The 20,255-nt window shown below is 46.7% G+C and overlaps 1 protein-coding gene across 1 annotated transcript in view; it reads right to left on the bottom strand.

The window, feature by feature from the left end:
- LHFPL6 (LHFPL tetraspan subfamily member 6) overlaps window positions 1-11,893 on the bottom strand; it is a 147,177-nt gene extending 135,284 nt beyond the window's left edge. The window contains exons 1-2 of the mRNA XM_084263786.1: window positions 11,815-11,893; window positions 8,800-9,359 (exon numbers count right to left, since the gene is read on the bottom strand). Of these exons, the coding sequence (XP_084119912.1) occupies window positions 8,800-9,184 (385 nt within the window). The 5' untranslated portion in view covers window positions 9,185-9,359; window positions 11,815-11,893. The remainder of the gene's footprint in view (window positions 1-8,799; window positions 9,360-11,814) is intronic.
- Window positions 11,894-20,255: the final 8,362 nt, after the last annotated feature.

The raw sequence follows: 20,255 nt of genomic DNA, 5'->3' as shown, positions 1-20,255 counted from the left end.
AAATATATCCTGTGTTTCTAAGTTACACCATCCTCCTTCCTAACAGCTTGCTGGATGGAAACAATCTGTTGGTTGTCCTCAAGTTTTAAGCCCGACTTCACTGAAATGATGGAGGTTTTAAACTGTCTTACTGTGCTTTGCAAAGCCAAAGTTAAAAAGCTTAGAAGGTAAAAATGCATATTGGAGAAGTAAAAGGATGTGAGCAATGAAAGGAAAATGCAGGGTGAATATTGGAAAAAAAAAAAAAAAAAGTGGAATGCCTAGTAAGCTGAGTTTTCTGAGACAAACGAGACAAAAAACACATTACATAGATATTTAACACCAGACTGGACAAAATCCTGGAAAATAGACCATTGGGAACAATCCTGTCCTGTCTGTAGGGCATATGACCTCATCCACACTGGAAAATATTGAAGCATTTTGATGCCTAAATGAAGTTCCCAGCAATATCCAAGTATCTCATGGAGCTCAGGAAGCAAAACAAACCAGATCTTTCTGTGCTGAAACAAAATTGCGAACTCCAGTCCAGATTCTGCTCTAATCAACACAAATGCAGAGGATCTCAAGTGAAGTAACTCTGAACTAACTTTAATTCTGCACCAGAAAAATAGATGATTTGCTCCCCTGCCTCACATTTTCTGAAGTTTCATTAGGTTATGCAAGCAAAGCCTTTTGAAATGAAAAGCATCAGAGAAGTGCTGAGCATCATTGTTCCTTTCTAATAAAAGAGGAGAGGAAAAAAAAAGAATCAAAAAGTTTGAACTTCATTCTACAGATAAATAAAACAGCACTCCGGGACTTCTTCAGATCAAAAATTTTGTTCTTAGTGCAAAATTCTGCTTAAACCCAACACAGCTGCAGCAATATTCAAAACATCACTTTTATATTCAACATCAATAGGAAAACAAAGACAAGCAAAGAGATTCCTACCAATATTTAGTAGCATCTTTTATTTTTTTCTAGTACCTCAGCATTTCCATTTTCAAAGGGCTTTCAAAGCAGCTAAATCTAACCTCCAGAATTTGCTCCGGGTTGAAACGCTGCACATTCTCCCCCCTCCATGTAGCCAGAATTTATATTAAGAGTAAATAGAATTGGAAAAAAACTCAAAAAACCCCACAAAATGAATGTGTGTTTTGAAGCACAGCTCAGTATAAACAATCTAATTCACTGGGGTGGCTCTTCAAGAAGCAGCTTGGCCTCAGAGCCACACCCATTTTAGGTTAATGTCACAATCAAGTAATCTTACTTCTAGGATAGCAACACTAATATCATTCAAAAATCTGCAGCGTGTAAGGGCTCTGCTGCGTTTTTAGGAAGGTTTTGAAACACTGAGTCAAGATATCTGAAGTAGTTTGGGACAGAAAGAAAAAAAAAAAACCCAAACACAGACACAGCTCCATGAGAAGGCTACTCTGGCATCATTTGTCTTCCACATGTTCCATCTCCACTATTCCAGCAGCGTTAGAACTCCCGTCTTGCTCTGTGCTGCTTGTGGCCTTGCAGGCAGGGATCACAGAATCTTAGGGGTTGGAAGGGATCTCCAGACATCATCGAGTCCAACCCCCCTTCCAAAGCAGGGTTCCTAGGACAGGTCGCACAGGCAGGTGTCCAGACGGGTCTTGAATATCTCCAGAGAAGGAGACTCCACAACCCCCTGGGCAGCCTATTCCAGGCTGTCACCCTCACTGTGTAAAACTTCTTCCGCATATTGGTGTGGAACTTCCTATGCTTCAACTTGCAGCCATTGCCCCTTGTCCTGTCTCCACAGACCACTGAAAAGAGGCTGGACATTTCCCACATGGTCTCCCATACTTAAGGTACTTATAAAAATTAATTACATCCCCTCTTCTTTTCTCAAGGCTGAACAGCCCCAGTTCAGATGGCCTCCTCACAGCTACTGATTCTGCACGTCATGACCAGTAATGTTTATTACTGATTCTTCCTGGCTAACCTGCTTCATTAAAATGGTTGGTGTTAGCTTAAACAGCAAATCTTTGCTAACTCAGGTCTCTTTCAGCGGGACTCCTGAGGGAACAATAGCACAAAGAGCTGTGCTGCCAGATCTTTTGGGTCAAGGTGAGAGCAGCCCATGGGAAATGGGATCTTCTCAAGAACACAGAGATTCTAAGTCTGCACCTTTTTTTTATCCATTTCAGATAAGGACCTGCTAGCTTTGATTCCTCTCCAGTCAGTGGCCCATGCATAGAGGAAAGATTCCAGCAACACAACGTACATCTGATTAAGAGAGGAGGAATCTAAGCAATGTCATTTATAAACTGTGAGCACCAGAGGACGTACATTGCATTGGTTTGACTTTGGTCCTGAATTTGTCGTATATTTTAACTCTTGGCTGAATACAACAGAGCGAGTGAGCTAGCTCATCTTCTGTAAAACATATGCTACAAAATCTGTTAAGATAGCATCACTATCTAAATTCCCTTGTTCTGACTATCTTCCCAAACAATACCACTTCCCTGCCCTACTCATATGGATTCCAAACTTATGAAGTTATGAAGCAGGCTCTATACAGGTCATTCCAGTAGAGAAACCACAACACAGCACAGCTTAAATGGATTAAAAGCAACTTAAGTACTGGAATCTTTTTTTTTTCTTTTTAAATATAATGATCCTCAAGAAAACATAATTTTGTGATGATATATTCTTGGTACTACATTTTTAATATTTGTATTAAATGATTTGGAAGATAAGCAGTCAGGGTAATTCACCACTAGAACAACTTACAAAGATCCTGCTTTTCTTTAAGCTAACTAAATTCAGACTAGAAGGTTTTATTTCTCAGAGATATACTCTTGTTCAAACTGTAATTACATAAAGACTGTCCTATGACAGTGCTACAGCAGACCTCAGGCCAGTCACAATGTTCTCTGATGACGTTATTATTGCTAAATCTATGACAGGACATGCAATCACTCAGCAGCAACACGTAACAGTGCTGCATTCTGTGTTTGCTCTTCTTCTGCTACCTCCTGGTGTACTTGTTCCTTTCATACGCCCCTCTCGCGGTGTCTTCATACGTGCATGTATCCATCAAATTACTACCTAGCCTGCAGCTTCTCTTTATCTAGGGTGAAGAGTGTTCCATCACATGTCTGCATGAGCACACAGCAAAGCCACCAAAGCTTTGCATCTGACAAGAGGAAAGAGAGAGGACGAGGTGGCAAAACAGCCCAGAGCAGCTAACTTGCAAGCGAAGAAGAGGTGATGAACAGAAGCAGATGCCCCTCTCTAGCCTCTCCCCAAAAGTTAGCCTGTTGAAAAAATATTTTTAGGCTAAAGGGAATGAAGGAATTAAAAGGCCATTTTTGTATGGTTTTATGCCTGGTTTGTTTTTTTTTTTTTACAGGTGGAATTGTGAAAAATAGGTAAAGATGGGGGAAATAGATGAGATAGGCTTGGGGTAACCATTTCCTCCCTTGAAGCCTCTTCAGCATCTCAAATCTTCCCTGTCCCCAGCAAGGCTCTTCTCAGTTGCATCTTTTCCCTATAGGCAGAAAATGATCCTGACCTTAGTCTTCCAGGCAGAAAGCAGAGAGTCTCACTTCATCTGTCAGACAAAACAATGGTTACTGGTCACTGCCTGCAGTTCTTTTACTCCAGCTCCACACAAACCTTCCTCAGGAGTTTCTAATCCCTGTAGTCAAATGGAACTACCCCTACCAAAACACCTAAGAACTTTTCTCATCTCTCAGAACCAAGCCTGACCTTGTTCTCCTTGATCCATGGGTTGTCTTTGTCTGCCAGCCATATTTCTTGAAACATGCATTTCTTTTGAGACACAGCTTCTCTACATGGTCTCACAGTGCTATGACAGTGCTCTTCCCTTCTCTGCCCCTCCATTTTAGACTTCAGTTGTCTCACCTGCAAAGTCAGACTCAGACATTAAAATGCTAACAACTTGCAGATCTCCTTTGGATGTGTCTCTTTAAAATCTCCATACCAAAATCTCACAGGGTTTATCTAATATTCTGTCACAGACAACATAAAGCCATCACCCCAAACTCAACATTCTCTGCATCTTGATGGAGCACTCCTTATTCTTCTGCCTCAGCAAACCTTTGTCCTGAGTACCCCATGGGTGATGACCGTTATTGGCACAGTACACTTGAAGAAGGATTCTGCTGTGATTTCATGTGACTTCTGAGACATTTTTCTGGAATGCCTTTTTTTTTTCTTTTTCTGAGACAAAATCAGAAGTTGTTAGGACCTGTGTCTTCTTTTTCTCAAATAACAAAATGATTCTTTCATCACCCCTTATTTCAAGAGCTCGGTATTTTCCAACCAGTGATTCAAGGACCCTAGTTCCAGGAGTTTCAGCACTCCCATGAAACACAAGGGAAACAGAGAAATTAAGAGAGCAAGAGAAGACGTTGCTGAAAACTCTACTTATTTACTGAAGGGAGTAGTAAAACTTGTGCTTTATTTGAGTATAATTGATGAGCAATCAGTACTAAAGATGACAGTACCAACAGCATGGCTACCCCATAGTCATTGGAGAGGACTCCCTTCTCATATGTCACTCAGAATCAGGGCCAAAGTGGCAGGTTCAGAGAGGTGTCTAAGTCAGCAGGTTGTTTCATGCTCTGATTCCTTGGCTTCACATCCCTTGGAGCTTGCCTTGGCTGTCCTACACAGCCAAAGGGAGTTCTGAGCTAGGGCAGGTTTCATCCATAAGTCCTGCATGCTGACCATTTTAATGGAAAGCTTCACCTTGCTAGCATAACGCTCTTTAAATTGCCCATCTTTGCAATGCTTGTGTCTTTTGATCCACTGCCTCTCATAAAACCAGCTAACCTTTAAGTTCATTATGTTCTTAAAATTATTGCTACATTCTTAAAATCATTGCTCTGTATTCAGAGAGCGAAACTATTCACCAAATTAGTATGTCATATCTGAGCTACCTACCTGCAAATTTCCTTTCTCCCCGTTCTAAGTGGAATTGACTTGCCACAGCACAATCAGAAGATCAATAATTACAGGCTCCAATTTGCCATAGATTTGTTAAACTTCACTTCCTGCTGTCATGTCCTCAATAGCTATGGTCAAAGATACGTCCTTGCAATCTGTTCTAGCTACATTACATATGCCTCAGTCTTCCAAACATTCAAAGGAAGCCAGCTGGAAACGCTGCACTTACTGTTATCAGTGAAGACTGTATCTATCTACATAACTGTGCCCTCAAGAGGTTACAGACAGCATAACTTTCACCTCAGTTGTCAGCTCTGAGAAGCACTCCCGCAGAAATGTCTGTGAAGCATGTTCTGAGACACCACAGCAGCAGTTTGCTGGCCATGGACTTCAGACCGCTCACAGCCACTGCAGAAATGGCTGGCCTTGGGGTGTTGGCTACTTCTTGTCACCAACCACAAAACTGCCTTAGAAAAAGCTAAAAATATTGTAGTTTTTCATGTGAGCAGTTGCAGTAAGAGTTGCTGAGCTGCCACGTGACCATTCATGGGAAAGGAAGCAGTTCCCATAATTGCAAATGGGAGAAAAAGTCTATGATGTAATCTTCCTACTGGGAAGAGAAACTTGATGTGTATCATCCCAGAGTCATCTTAAAATACATGCACACTCTGTAGCCAGGATCATCTGAAATAGCAAACATAGACTAAGTACGTAAGATCAATCAATCTCTAAAGAGCCATTCTACATGGATCTGGAGTTTCTTGCAGGTTCTGCCATTCAATTTTTATGAGAAGAGCAGATTTATGGTGTAAGTGCTCATGAATAATTCACTTCCCTCAGTTGCCACATACAACTTGGGGAAATCCCAGCTGTAAAACCTTGGCACCGTTCAGCTAGTGCAAGCTGCACTACTTTTATACAGGTGTTATTCCACTGACCTACTTCAAGTTACTACTTCTCCTTTGCACTGCTAGAAGAGGATCAGGCTGTTCGCTTACCACCTCTGGTAAGCAATCCTCTCCACCACCTCTTCACAGCAGTAGCAGTCCTTCCAGTATTGGAGCAAGAATCTGAATGCCAACCACAGCTTCAGGGGCTTGTACATCTCCCCCACTCTTGGGCCTCCCATAAAGCTGTTGTCAACTGGCTTAGTTCCTCATCAGGTCTGTGTTTTTAAATCTTGTTGAGAAAATCACTTGGATGCTAGACTAATGGAACGCCATTAAAGCCACAAACTAGCTACACCAAGCATGTCTTTATGGTGATTTCTAACTTAAAGAGAAATTGTTTAATCCAACACTCAACCTCCAATACCAGAGCAGGAGTGACAGAAAGGGGTTGGTGCAGGTGAAACCACTGAGTATTGCTCAGTGGGTTGCTTATTTCCCCAGGCTTTTTCATCACAGAGAGATAAGAGCGTGGCTTTTCTCCCATTCAAAAAATATACTTGTGAGGGTTTTATTAGGCAGGTGCTCCAAGTGGAGGCCAATTAAAATGGCAGTCACTGTACTGCCACTGAGACAGAGTCAAAGCGCACATTGTGGTACGTAACTAAACCTACAGCCAGGGCACAGGGAACAAAGAGCTGGGCTTCCCAGTTAGTAAATAAAGCTAACAGCTCGTGGCTATCTTGACATAAAACAACCTAATAATTACAGTGCCCTAAATCAGACATCTGAATAAATGTAGTCATGTCATTTAAACAATGAAGCTATACTGATTTATAGCAGCTAAGGATCTGATTAAGGATGTAAGGAACCGATCATTACCCTAGCATGTCCCTTCAGTTCACCCAAGTTACCAGCTTTGGCCACCTATTCTCTCCCTTGTGTCCTCACAGTTGGGTTTTAAGCAGGTTAAGAAATGATGGGTTCTCACTTTGTTCGTTTCTTACACACTTCCAGCATTGCTGAGTGAAATGAGACACAACCATAAAAGCCAGCAGAGTGGAAAATTAGACATGCTGTGTAACTAATTTCTGAACTGTAAGCAAAGTTGTTGGCAATTTTCGTTTCGAATCACAAGTTCACGTTTCTTTGAGTTGTCACCTTCTGAGGACTAGCACTACCTGCTCATGCCCTTCCAGGCGGGGTGGGATGCTGCCTGCTTATCTGGGACCAGCTCCAAGGGGTGGCTATGGTGTGGTCTGGAGGGACCTCTCACCCCCTTGCACATCCCATCCTGGAGAAAAGCCCACACCTTCAGCCCACACCAGTGGTGCCATTGGGACACAGGGTCTGCCATTGGGACACAGGGTCTGTCCCACATCTCCCACACAGCTGCCGAGTGCTGGAGCTGCCCCATCTGCTGGAGTGGCTGTACGCAGACACAGGCACAGCCAGCCCCGCTCTGCACGCAGACAGAGGGGAACACAGCCATGAGAAAGGGGCCAAATGCAAATTAAAACCAGAAGAGACAAGCCAGCAGTTTGAAAAGAGGGGGATGGTTAAAGCACGAGTCTGTGATGGCTCTAAGTGAAAATAGACAGATCAAGCAGGCTTGCAGGGCGTCATCAAACCAAAAATCCCCTCCACCTCCTGGCTGCCCAGCTGGAATTGTACAACGGAGCAGGCTTGGAGACGCTGCAGCTCCCAGCAGAGTTAACTCTCTAGCAGCCGCCGCACCTTCAAATCATCAGATTAAGCATGGGAATGCTGTAGGTTGCAAAGCAACAAGGGTAAAGGATGAAGCAACAGGGTCAGCTTGCCCTAACACACAGAAACTACTCAAAAAGCTGGTGGCAGGGCTCCCTGTGGCCCCCAACATCACCTGAGGCGTGGCACAGGACCCTTCCATTGCCTCAGTTTTTCACCCTGAGCTGGATAGTAGCAGACTTTCTGACTTGTGCTTCCTTAGGGCTGCACACCCAGGATGTATCTGGACTGGTTTCTTTTTGGGGAGGTTTCTTTTTGGGGGAGACGGAGGTGGGCATCCAGCTGCAGCCTGCTCCTCTGGGACCGGATGCTGCGGGGCACCCAAAATGCTGGCGCCTGCACTGCCTCAGGACTGAAAGCTCAAGGAAACACACCCCAGTTGAGCAGTGGAGCGCTTGCACCCTGCTAAAGTGAGTGCCACTGAGACACATGTCACTGATGACAAGAGAGTGATGATTTACTGGGAAAACTGCCCTATAAAAAACAGGCTCGAGGATCCTGTTTATTGTCTCATACCCTTCAAATACTCCACAGTTACAAATACTCCATACAATTACAAGCTAAAAAAAGGAGGAGAGGTGATTCTCCCACACACTGTCTAGCCCATGGACTCCACAAAACACACAGCCAGCGTCAGTCAGACAGCCTGATCAAGCTCCTCCTTGAGGATTGTGGGCCACCTCCATCAGGGATAAACAATTCCCACTTCAAACTCGGGCCACAGACTTGTTGCCAGATCCACACAACTGCAGAGAGCAGAGGTGGAGGAAGCTATGCCAGTGATGGGGGTGGGAAGAAGGGAGATCGTTCCCACATAACACTGCCTCTCCTCTGCCAAACTGCAAAGCTCCATGGGACTCTGCAGCCCCCACACTTCTCCAGGTACCTCCATCCCAGCTGAGCTACGTTGGAAACTACAGCCCACAAAAGCCCCATGAAGATGCTGTCCCACAGAAACTGATGTGCCAGCAATTGCCACAGGCAGCAGAATGGCTGGGCAGGGACTAAGCACAAAAGAGTGGTCACAAGCACCTGCGGCTTTAAGCCACATGCCAGCGTGCGGACAACCAGCTCAATCATCAAGACAGCCAAGTGGTCTCCATTACTGACAGAAAGTTAAACTCACCCCCTCCTCTTCCCAAAGCAGCAGTGGAGTCTATATACGTGTAAACACACAGCTTGGATGTCCCCATCCCCTCCCCACACAAGCACTTACCCCCCAGGAACTGGATGCCTCCTGCCACCCTGCCCACGGTCCTGGAGATAAGCTCGGACACGCAGCAGCCCATGAGCGCCGTCAGGGCCACCAAGAGGAGTAGCCCACAGCCCAGGCCCGTCACCACGGTGCAGATCCTCCACTCAGCGCTCGGGATGGCCTGGAAGGAAGCGTAGCGGCCACACTGCTCCACCATCACGGTCGTCTGGCGGCTTTCATCCCGCACCGGGTAGGAACACCTCCGGAAAGTGCCGAAGGAAACTGACTTCTCCAGCTGAGATCCCAGGAGCCAGTATGGCATGAAGAAGCCCACACAGGAGGCAGCGGCACAGAGGAAGGACAGGAAGGCCCAGATGACACCAGTGCAGGTGAGGCTGGAGGCCATCCTTGTATCTGCTCCAAGATCCCTCACAATGGGGAGACAGAAAAGCAGCTGTGTATTTTAGACAAGGGTTATGGATAATCCAGAGTCTCTCAGCCTCAACAAATCCTCGAGCTTGGAGAAGCTTGGATTCTAACAACCAGAATGATGTTTCCTCCCATCATGAAGACAAAAGTCCCTAATTAAATAACAATGCACACAAAAAAAGGAGAAAAAAACAAGTTCAGTAATATTGACATTAAAAAAAAAGATGCTTATCTTGCAGTGTGTTTTCCTTCCTACAAGACTCTTCATGAGACATCTCACTTTTCTGTCCCACCCTTGCAAGTGGCTGCTAGAATCACTGTCAGCAATACTGGCTGCCTGGAATGGTGGGACAGTGGTGGGAGGCAGCACGGCGAGCACAGGCTGCTGTGCACATCCAGGAATGCTCTGCAGCCACCTTCAGGGGTTCCCTGTGTACTTGCCTACTCACTTTTCTCCTCCATACATCCTGATCCTTCCCATACCAATAGGAAAAAAAAAAGGTGAGGTTTTATTTATCCTTAGTTGGTCGAGCCTTCCTCCTGCGGCGCCTGAGGAATGCGCTTCACATGGTCCCTCAGCTTCCAAATAAAATCCATTCCCAGTGCCTAAAGCTTTACAAGATCAGACCCCAGTAGCAGAGGTAAACCTCATCAGTACACCCTGGAGAGAAGTGTTTCGAGGTGACATTTTCTCCCTTAAGTTCTTGGCATCCATGTGCAAAAGGAGCCTTCCATCACTTGATGCCCAGCAACGACAGGAACCCCCACTCCAGGTTGGCTCCTGATAGGCAAAGACATTGACACACCTTTTGGAGTCACCCCTAAACAACCTCAGGCATCACACGATTAAAACACAGGGGTCTCCCTTAATATTCCTGCTTGCTCTCAGCCCAGCTCCTTCTCTTCTTTGCCTTAATCCCCGTGCATCCTTCTCGGACAACTCCCAGCTTCTAAGCTCTGTACCATCACAACCGAACACTTTTGACTGTCATAGAAACCTACATGCTGCTTCCCAGAGGTTGGGGTGTATTTCTTGTTAAATCTACATTGGATCATTACTCCAAATGCATTTTAAAATTTACAATCATTTCTCACGGTTGTTACCAAATTAATTCTGATAGTTATTTACATGGGCTTTTTTTTTCCCCTAAGCACAATTAGACACCAATTGGTGAATTCAATTCATGTACAGGAAATAAAATTAATACTACTTTGGCATGAGGAGGGAATGTAGAGGGTCTGTCAGTGAAACGAAACATGTGCACCATACGAAAGTTTTGTTTACTTTTCAAACACTAAGAAAAGAAGTCTCTCCCATAATGTTAAAAAGGGCCTAAGCGGCTACTCAAGAAGTATATACACCTATCTGCTCATCGCCTAAACACAGAAGTGCTTTTCAACCTGTAAGAGACTAAACCCCTAGGGAGAAGAACTTGGGAGAGGGGCCACAGTGTGCCTCCATCCCTCCAGAGGCACCTTCTGCAGAAGAATCTGCCTGTGTCGCGGCATGGCACCAAACGCCTCAAGCAAAGTGGGTCACGGCGCTTGGGGAAAATCATTCCCTAAATCTGGGGAGGAAGTACGGCTGGAAACAGGGGATAACATGGAGGTTTCCTGGGACAGGACCCTTCAAACCCGCCGCCACCGGCCGGGCAGCAGCTTTGCCTCCCCGGAGATTGCCAGCCCACAGCCGGGCGCTCTCCGGGGAGGCGGATTGCCCCCTCCGGCCCCGAAACCCCGTTCCCCCGCCTCTGGGGTTAGAAGGGGGCGGCGGAGACATCCGTCTCCCCCCGAGGGAAGGCGGCGGCCGGGAACCAAAACTCGCCGGGGTGATACTAGGGGAAGGCTGTGCGGAGAGAGGGCGCCGCGCCCGCGGGGCCCGGAGGGTGTGAGGAGGACCGGGGAGGGAATGGGAGGGCTGGAGAGAGGCAAGGGATTAGGGGGCACAAGGGGCTGGGGAGACAGGGGCTCCGGGAGGAGCAGGCTGAGAAAGGAAGGGGGTCCGGGAGAGAAAGGAGCATGCGGGCGGTGAAGGGCTAGAAAGGCAGAGGTGCTAGGAGGGCCGGGGACCCGGGTGGCCAGGAGGACGGGAGAGCCGGGAAGACACAGTGGTCCGGGAAAAGAGAGAGCGGTCCAGAGTGACAGGGAGATCCGGGAAGAACGGGGGCCCGGGAGGGGTAAAATGTGGGACGGCAAGGGGATGGCAGGGCTGGGGATTCGGGAGGAGAAGGGAGTCTGGAGGGTCCGGTGGAACGGGCAAGGGATGCGGCCAGGCAGGGTGTCGGAGCGGGGATGGGGATCCAGGAGGGGAAGAGAATCCGCGAGTGCGGGCGATGTGGCTGTGCAGGGTGGGGAGGGGTCGGTGAAGTGAAGGAGGTTCCGAGGGCTCGTAGATCCGGAGTCGTGCAGGGGATAGAGCGTACAGGGAGTGAGGAGGGGCAGGGGTTCGGTATAGGAAAGAGGTGCTGGGGGTCCAGGAGGGGCAGGGGATGCAGCCGCGCAAGGAGCATAGGAAGGCCGGGGTCTGGGAGAAGCAGAAGGGGCGAGGGGTCCGGGGGCACCGGGATGGGTCCGGGAAAGGTGCCGGGAAGGCGAAGGGTTACTTACTGACACGCCGGGCGCGGGGACTGCCCGCCGCGGCTGCCGGGAGCACATGGGCACGGAGCCGGGACGCGGGGCCGACGGGTGGCGGCCGCCCCAAGCGACTCTCCCCGCGGCCCCGGCGCAGAGGCGACGCGGGCGCTCCGAGGCGGGCGGGACCGGGACCCTCCCCAGCCCGGCTCGTCCTTCCCTCCCTTCCTCCGCACGCTCCTCTCTCTCCCCGTTTGATTCCTCCGGAGGCAATGCACTCCGCCGCCTCTCCTCCCCCTTTCCCTTCCCTGCCGCCGCCTCCCCGGGCGGGACCCGCCGCGGACGGCGCAGTTGCGGGGCCGCGGACGGGGCCGGGGGCGAGGGGCCGGGAGGCGGAGGCAGCTGCGGGGGGAGCGGTGGCCGGGGGGGAGGGGGCGCCTCCCCGAAGCCTCCTGGGGCGGTGCGGGGCTTCCCTGTTCCCAGGAGTCGGACGGGGGGTGGGTCCCAGCTCCCCGAGGCCGGAGCGGCAGGTCCCGGCTCCCCGAGTCCGCCCGGGCCCAGGTCGGTCCGGAGGCGGCGGGGAGCCCTGCGGCACCGCCGGGCACGGGTCCTCCCGCCAAGGCTCCGCGGTTGCCTGCGGTGTGTGTGGGGGGGGCGACGGAGCCGGGGACAGAGGGGTGGAAAGGGTGGGAGAGGAGGGAAAAGCCGGCGCGGAAGGAGTGTTAGAAGGAAAGGGGGAAGGCTGCAGCCCTTAGATGGGAAAATGTGGGCTAATCTGATGGCGTGCGTGTGGTAAGCGTGTGTGTGTTTGTGCGTGTCTGCGTGCGAGCTGCTGATCCAGCATTTTGATCGCAACAGTTCGGGAGCTGGTCTACAGCGAGAGTAAATGTGACCGGAGTACCAAGCAGCTCATCCCGGCTGGGTTAGGTCAAGCGGAGAGACACAAGCTCCAGCCCTACTCCCAGAGTGTCTAAGTGAGAAAGTTTTGGGGAGGGGGTGCCTTTGGGGGGCGAGGAGGGATGGTGCACACGGAGCCTCTGGGAGACAAGAGATTTCTCATTCGGCTTTTTCCTCCCCGCCCTGCAGCTTGAATACATTCCTTCAGACACAAGACGATTTTATGCCAGGTTTAAATTATGTCGGCACCAGACATGCAAAATCTCTTTGGTAATGTTTCTTTCACAGTCCTGGAGCATGGCATGTGATTGCAGTGCTGATCATTAATATTGTTAATGCTAAATGGAAGTGAGGTTTACTGCACTCAGTCTGTGTTTACACCATTTAATAGTAACAACAGTCATGTTCAGAATTAAATTACAAAGCCACTTTAATGGGGTTTGGGTTTTTTTTTTCCAAATAAGACTTTTCATTTTTTTCTCCATAATATGCAGTCTTTAGATCAGAACACTACTGAAAATGTGTATTTTCTCAAGGGATAAAAAAATGGATTGGAAAAAAGCTAGCAAGGTAAGTTTTTCCATCTTAACAATTCAAGCATATTCTTTAAGGAAAAGTGTTTCAGAGAGGTAGGTTAAATATAGATTGTTTGCAATAATGTGCTTCATGAGGAAGACAATGAAGGCATGCTCCCAAAACTGCCATACCCCCTGACTACCTCTAAGCTACATCTACCTAGTATACACCTACATTAACAGGTAACATGAATTGACCTGATCAGTTTGTGCTGAGGACCTGAAGGACATTCATATGTTGCCATAGGTTGGGGTTTTCTTCATGTTCACTCCAGCCTGGGCCTATGGACTGAAGGGCCCATGAGCACTCTTAACCCATCAGATGCAATTCTGGCACCTGTCTTCTGTTTAATGCCATGTGCATCCACTTAGTCTACTCACTGCTGCTGGGTAAACCAAAAGTGATAAATGAGGGTGATCTGGAGATTCACTCCAAAAGCATGTGCTCGATCCACACCAAAACCTGAGTGTGGATGTGCCCAGGGGGTAGCTGGCACAAAGGGAGCTGGTATGACTGTGCCAAGGTTGAGAGCCTGAGCCAGCTCCACAGCATACCTTCCTACTACTCTTCCTTCACATCATCTTTCTGCCTGGTGCCAAGCCTCCATCCTGAGAGTGCACCAGCTCTCCAGTCTCCACTTCTGCAAGGAGCTATGGATTTATTGATGGATGTAGACACTCTTCATTTACCTCTCTTGTGCCTTCACTTATCTCAGTCAGGTGTTTTACCCCCTGCTATTCATTTTACCAACATGATATGACAGGGATACTGAGGTAAGGCTGTGACATTTTGAAGTGCACTCTTGGTGTAAAGAAAGAGAAGGATCGAGTAGTATTATTAAATCCACAATTGTCTGAAGACCTGTTCTGAAATTCTTTTCTTAGCCAAGGGCCTTGGTTATAATGAAACTGTGATAAATGTGTCTAAATTAGGCATGTGTTGGGATCAGGCTTGGGTAAAAATTGCTTGGCATAAAAATGACTGTGGAAAAACTTCTGTTTCACACATGTAAACATTTTCTCAGTTAAAACTGTCTTTGTAAAGCTAGGGAGAAGCAAACAAGTATGCATTTATTCATGCAATTTATCTCTTCCATGGTATATGCCAAGGTCCCCAAGTCAGTGTTTGCTTTGCTAATGGCATCTCTACAGCAGTTCATTTACTTCCCTTATATGGCCTTTACATTTGCTCCCTGAGCTGCTGCCATTCTGCATTCCCTCACAGAAAACGCACACTGAATTCTGCATCTCTCCTGAAGCATCTTATCTTGCCAACTGTCTCTGAATGCCCCCGCAAGCTGGCTGCATGACTTAGTCACTCATAGGGAAATAAGCTTTATTTCACAATCCATTTTCTGTCAGAGAAGGAGTTTTGTTTTGATCAGAAACAAATTAGACACATTGTGTGTGTAAGTTAACATCCAAATTCTTACTCCGTTTTCTCCCTAATGTTTACAACTCAACATGCTTCAACTGTATCAACATTTGCTGCCCCTTTCAGGGAACATTGTTCTTAGAAGTATTTTAACTGGGAAAGTTAGCTAAATTTTTTCAGTCCACATCTAACCTGTCTGAAAGAAAAAGAGTTATTACATGGTGCTCCAGGACCCACAATCTCTCTTGTAACCACAAAAGCAGAGAGACCTCGTCAGAGCAGAGCAATAACAGAAGTCCTGGTCCCCAGGGTCTTGTCTATACTGAAATAGCAGCTGTTTTTAAAATTGGTTCTGGTGTTTTGAAATTTAAGCGAATTCACTTTTGTGAAAGCTTCAGAGTTGGTTGGGGGAACCTGAGCTGCGGATTCCCCACTGCTGGAACCACTGGAAGTCAGACTAGATCAAACACCCATGAATACGCTGCCAGAAAGCTACCCTAGCTAGGAGAACTGAAAATATGCTTATAGATTTTACCATTTCTCTTCTCCCTGATCCATTGACTAAGCTGCTGTTACAGCTGGGGCCATACAGACTCAATGGAGCTAATCAGCACAGCAGAATAAAGAGAGAAAATCCTGTCACTGTACCTAAATCAATCCAAGCTAATATATGTATCACAGGCTTGGCCACAGACTCTTTCATTATAGCGTGTCCTGTAAGACAATCCATTGTCATATAGAATGCCATAGGGAAGTACCTGTGTTCCCAAACCCCAAGGAAAATTAAGCAGTTAGCAAAGCTTCATCTCATTCTTCAGTCTTTGACAAGAAAGAGAAACAAGACATTTTTATCTTCCAGGCCACCGTCTGGTTTTCTCCTGTGTGGTCTGCAGCAGAGTGATAGTGCAGACGTGGTTCCGAGCATCTTACAAAACTGGATCTTCAGGTCGTGTCTGTACTCGATTTTAAATGAAAAAGAAAAGTGTAGGCATAACAATAGACTTGAGGCTATGTACTGGGAGCAACCGAGAGTCAACCCAATTATTCAAATGCAGTCACTACAAACCGAACAGACAAGTACTGTTAGGGAAGTCATCTGATAATTAATACGTTGTCCTGAAAATATGTCCAAACCACAGCAGCCAGAAAAAAAAATAATCAACTAACCAAGCAGAAAAAAAAGAGAACAAGTCTAACACCTGCAAATTTCTCAGAGGAAGGTAAGAAAACAAACTCAAGTCACTGGATCCTAAGATATCAATATGGTGTCTCTTCCGAGTCAAATGCACTGCATGTTTTCTACTGTGGGTGGAACTAGGCTCCCAAGATTTTTTATTGTCTCATCTGAACCTGAATTCTGGCTAAAAAAAACTTAACTTTAAACCAAAAAAAAAAAAAAATATCTCTCCAGTCCCATTCCAATACTATATTGTGAATAGTATTTCTTTGTATTGTGGTAGATTTTACAAATCCCATGACTCAGTACATGGACAGAACCTAACATAACATCTGAAGGGCAGATGTCTTACTGGATATAAAACTGTTGTTTCCAACATCAGTCTTTTAATCTCTGCACACATACAAATAACATGTTAATGAAAAATAGAAAAGGGAAACATCCTTTGTTATTGGCTATAAAGCCTTATGTTGTTTCATCTTTATAAAGTTATTACTTATCACCTATTATATAAAAGCCACCAGGTGGTCTGCCTTTTGCAAGGCTCTAAAATAGTAGCTAGAGCAAATCACGCTACTGATAATCTCTTTTGCGTCCCGTTGCTGAGAAGCCTGATGGCCGTGCCAGAGGCCAGAGAGGTTTATTCTGCACCAGCCCGGCAGCTGAAGGGAGGGAGGAATGCCTGCCCTGCCATCGCAAACACTGCCAAGGTGACAGAGATCCAGGATGACAGGTCCCAGACCCATTCTACTTTCAACAGGGAATTGGCTTAGTCCTGCACAAACTCAGGAAAAGAGACTCAGATTATTTCAATGGTAGATTTCCACTGTTCCCAAGTGGACTTCGAAAAATAAGGAAGGTCTGAATGTTGAACAAGCAATTTCCCAGTAAGAAATGCCCATCGACTGGCGGCCCTTTTTCTGTTAATCGTGACACCTTATTTACCAGGGGAAGAAACATTGGAGCATCTTCCCTAGATGCCGTTAAAGATGCGGGGAATATACAAAGCGCAGGTCTTGCCACGCTGTCCCCCTGTACTTCGTGACACCCACGTTCGGAGAAATGCGATTGTTTAACCACCCATACCAGCCATCAGTAAGAAGCGCCCTAGTGCCCGGGCCGGGCGAGGTGCGCTGGGCCGGGCGCGGCGGGGGCGGCAGGAGCAGAGCGCTGCGCTGCTCGACAGTGACACTCGCCGGGCGGCCGGGAGCGGGGCGCGGGAGGGAGGGCCCGCCGGTCTGCAGGCGCGGGGATGCTTCGCAGCTCCCGGGATGCTGTGGAAGCGGCTCGGGGTTTAGTCCTTGCACACACACACGCCGGGGTTTAGGCCTTGCACACACACACGCCCCCCGCCCCCCCCCCCGCCGCCCCTGAAGCGTTTGATGTGGGCTGCAGATGGGGAAGATGGGTGGAAAGCGGTGGCAGAGAGCAGAGCGGCTTTCTGTGCTCCACAAAATCTGTGTGATTCCTAACAGCCCTGTGCCACCATCCTGAGGCTCCTGAGGTGCATCTGCAGAACGTGCAACCGTGACGTTAGTGGCACGGGTTGTGTAAACGGTGTGTACCTGTGAATGGGATGCAAGGCAGCATTGTGTTCCTGCCCCCCAACCTTTTGCCACAGAATTGACGCTGAACTGCCTCTCCCCCTAAGCTCCAGCAATCGTTTGCATCTAGGTCACCATATTAGATCCCACTCCCAAGGATGAGGCTAATGATTTCTGGGGTTTTTAGAAAGGAAAGCTGAAAATCCTCTTGGCTTGGGACAAAAGGCCAATTCATTTTACAAGTGGAAGCTCATTTCCTCCCCATCAGACCCTGAGGTTCCTACAGATCTCAGGCACTCTGTGAAGCTGGAACCTCTGAAATCTCACACGGATTTGTGCATGGAAAAATTGTACCCACTTCCCAGTGTATCAACATCCAAAACACATTGTCAGGGAGCGAAGAACCAAGCTCCTTTTTTTAAAGCTCTCTAAAAGACTTGTCAATAAGAAAGTCATACATACATAGAATTCATATACCTACATGGGTATGCATTTATGCATTATATGTATGCCAATACCTCCACTCATGAAGAATATTGCACAGGAAGTACCTGTGACTGGATTGCACAGACCAAGCTACTTGCCCTGCATTGTGTGTGGGGAGTGACCAGCACTGATTCAGCCACAGTGTGTTGAGTCCTGTTCTGGTCATGCCTTGTGCTCGTGGGGAAGCTGTGGCAAGCTGAACAGTGTATCTTGTTCTGTGTGCTTCTATTAATCTTCAGCTTTGGCCCGTCTTATCTTTCCAAATTACAAGTTGTTCTTCCCATGTCATTCAAATGCATCGTTTCCTGCTTCCACCAAAAGCTGCAGGCCCTGGGAAGAGCTCTTAACTGCATGTAAAAGGGATCACTCTGTATTATGGTGTAGCAAAATAACCTAGTCATAGATTGTGCTTCTGCAGTATAACTACATATTTCAGTACTCCTTTTCCCGATGAAAAAGCTAATTAGCAAGGTCGTTACAGTTGCCACTTATAAGGGGGAAGATAGTAATTCCATTAATGTGCTCACAGGAACTTCATTTATATTACCTCTTAACCTTTACAAGGATATTATCATTTCAATAATTAATTGCTTTTTGCCATTTAATTTGCAGTTTACCATTTTCAAGGGAAATTACCCATTAAACCATGGTCTCTCTTTTTTTATATATATAAAAAAAAATCCTTCACTCAAATATATACCATAAACTGTCCTTAGAGAAGCTAGATTATTTGCTCAGTCACTTTACTGTTTGAGAAGAGAGGATTCTGGTAGCTCTGCATATCAAAGAACTGCCCATCGCTTGGGCCTTTAACCATCTGGAGGAAAATGAATGAGGCTGAAGCAGAGAACAGGAGGGAATAAATTCTTCTTCTCTTCCTGCATGTTCAGGAAAGCAATGTGTCCTTCCTCCCTGATTGACACAGTGAGAGTTGTCTTTCCTATTTCTTTGCAACCATCTTGTTTCTTCAGCTGAAGTTAATTTACGCCGCAGTACCCATCTGTGAGTGCTTCTGTGAGCTCCACTGACTGAAAAAATAAAGGAACTTTGGCTCAACCTTGTAAAACACAGAAGCTCTGGCCATGAATCACCAAGTGCTTCAGCACATCTTCAAGCCAGTGCCTGACACTTTGGAGAATGGAGCTCAACACATGTATTCCTGCTCACACTCAAGTCTCTCATAAAACAACTACTCATTTCAGTGAGTCAGACACAAGCCGGTATCCCTGTGGTGGTGCTGGCATAATATCTCCACTACTGATAATAGACATTGTGACCAAATCCAATCATGCTAAAAGAAAATCAGATTAATCTTGTTATCTGAGAAGGTGAGTAATGCATCCCAAGTAGGCATATTCCTGATAGAGTAAAACACCTCTGAGAGATGGGTTTGCATGGGAACAGGGAGAGGAGGTGACAAAATTAATAAAGATAAGAGACACAGAAGAAGAGACAGAAGAAGCTGGTATGAACTGGACTGCAGCATTGATTTATAAATGAAAACCAGAAAGTTCTTCTGATTTGGGTGAAGAAATTAAACAAGCCTTTCGGCAGTTCTGCCTTTGCAACTAGCAAGTGCATATGTCACCCAAAATTATGTGCATCTGGATGGTATGTCATATGCTTACAGGCACCAAGTGGATCCTTTTACTTTGAAAATAAGATATTTTATTTATTTAATTGTAAAATCAAACATCCTGGGGGTTTTTACCCCCTTCCCCATTAATTTAAGGGGAGTTTCAGGCTACACCAGCATTCAAACACTCCAGTTCTGCAGCACTGAAGTTGGGGCACATTCTTAGCATTATTTGCAGAGAAGTCAAAAGCCACAGTCAGATCAATAAAGGTAAAAAAAAAATGTCTCCTCAATGGTCCATCACACAAGTTTCCCATGCAGCCATGACTAGGTAGGAATCTTAGGGTGAGCTGCCTTCTGAAAGTGCCTTGCTTTCAGTCCTCTGACAGAATGGTTAACTGTGGACTTCACCTCTAGATTCCAGGTGGTAGAAGACTGATGAGAGGTATCACACCACAAGTTCTTAGTTTTGTCTTCAAGTCTTCAGGTATCCAAGTTAAAGACAGTGAGAGGAGATTCAGGCCACTTGATATTCATAGTTCCCTGGATCACCAATCACACCACTAGTAAAGCAGCAAAATAATCTGCCTGTTGACCAGGGAAAGGAAAGCCTAGCTCCATGCCAGCACGGGCATTTATTGCCATAAGCTTTCTGCAGTGAGGCATAAATATTGTTTGAAGACAATCTGCTAATTTCTGCCAGTTAGCACTGTGATCTGCAACCTGGCTAAGGCACCCGATGCTTCTCTTTAAGATATTAACGTGCCTGTATTATTAGGGCTCTAGACTTGATCACACAAAAGGCCACGTATGGGACAGAAATAGAAAGAAGCCATTAACCATTAAA

Source organism: Gallinula chloropus (assembly GCF_964237585.1).
Source record: "Gallinula chloropus genome assembly, chromosome: 1".
NCBI lineage: Eukaryota > Metazoa > Chordata > Aves > Gruiformes > Rallidae > Gallinula > Gallinula chloropus.
The sequence above is the reverse complement of the archived record's forward strand: the minus strand, read 5'-3'. Positions and strand labels throughout refer to the sequence as shown.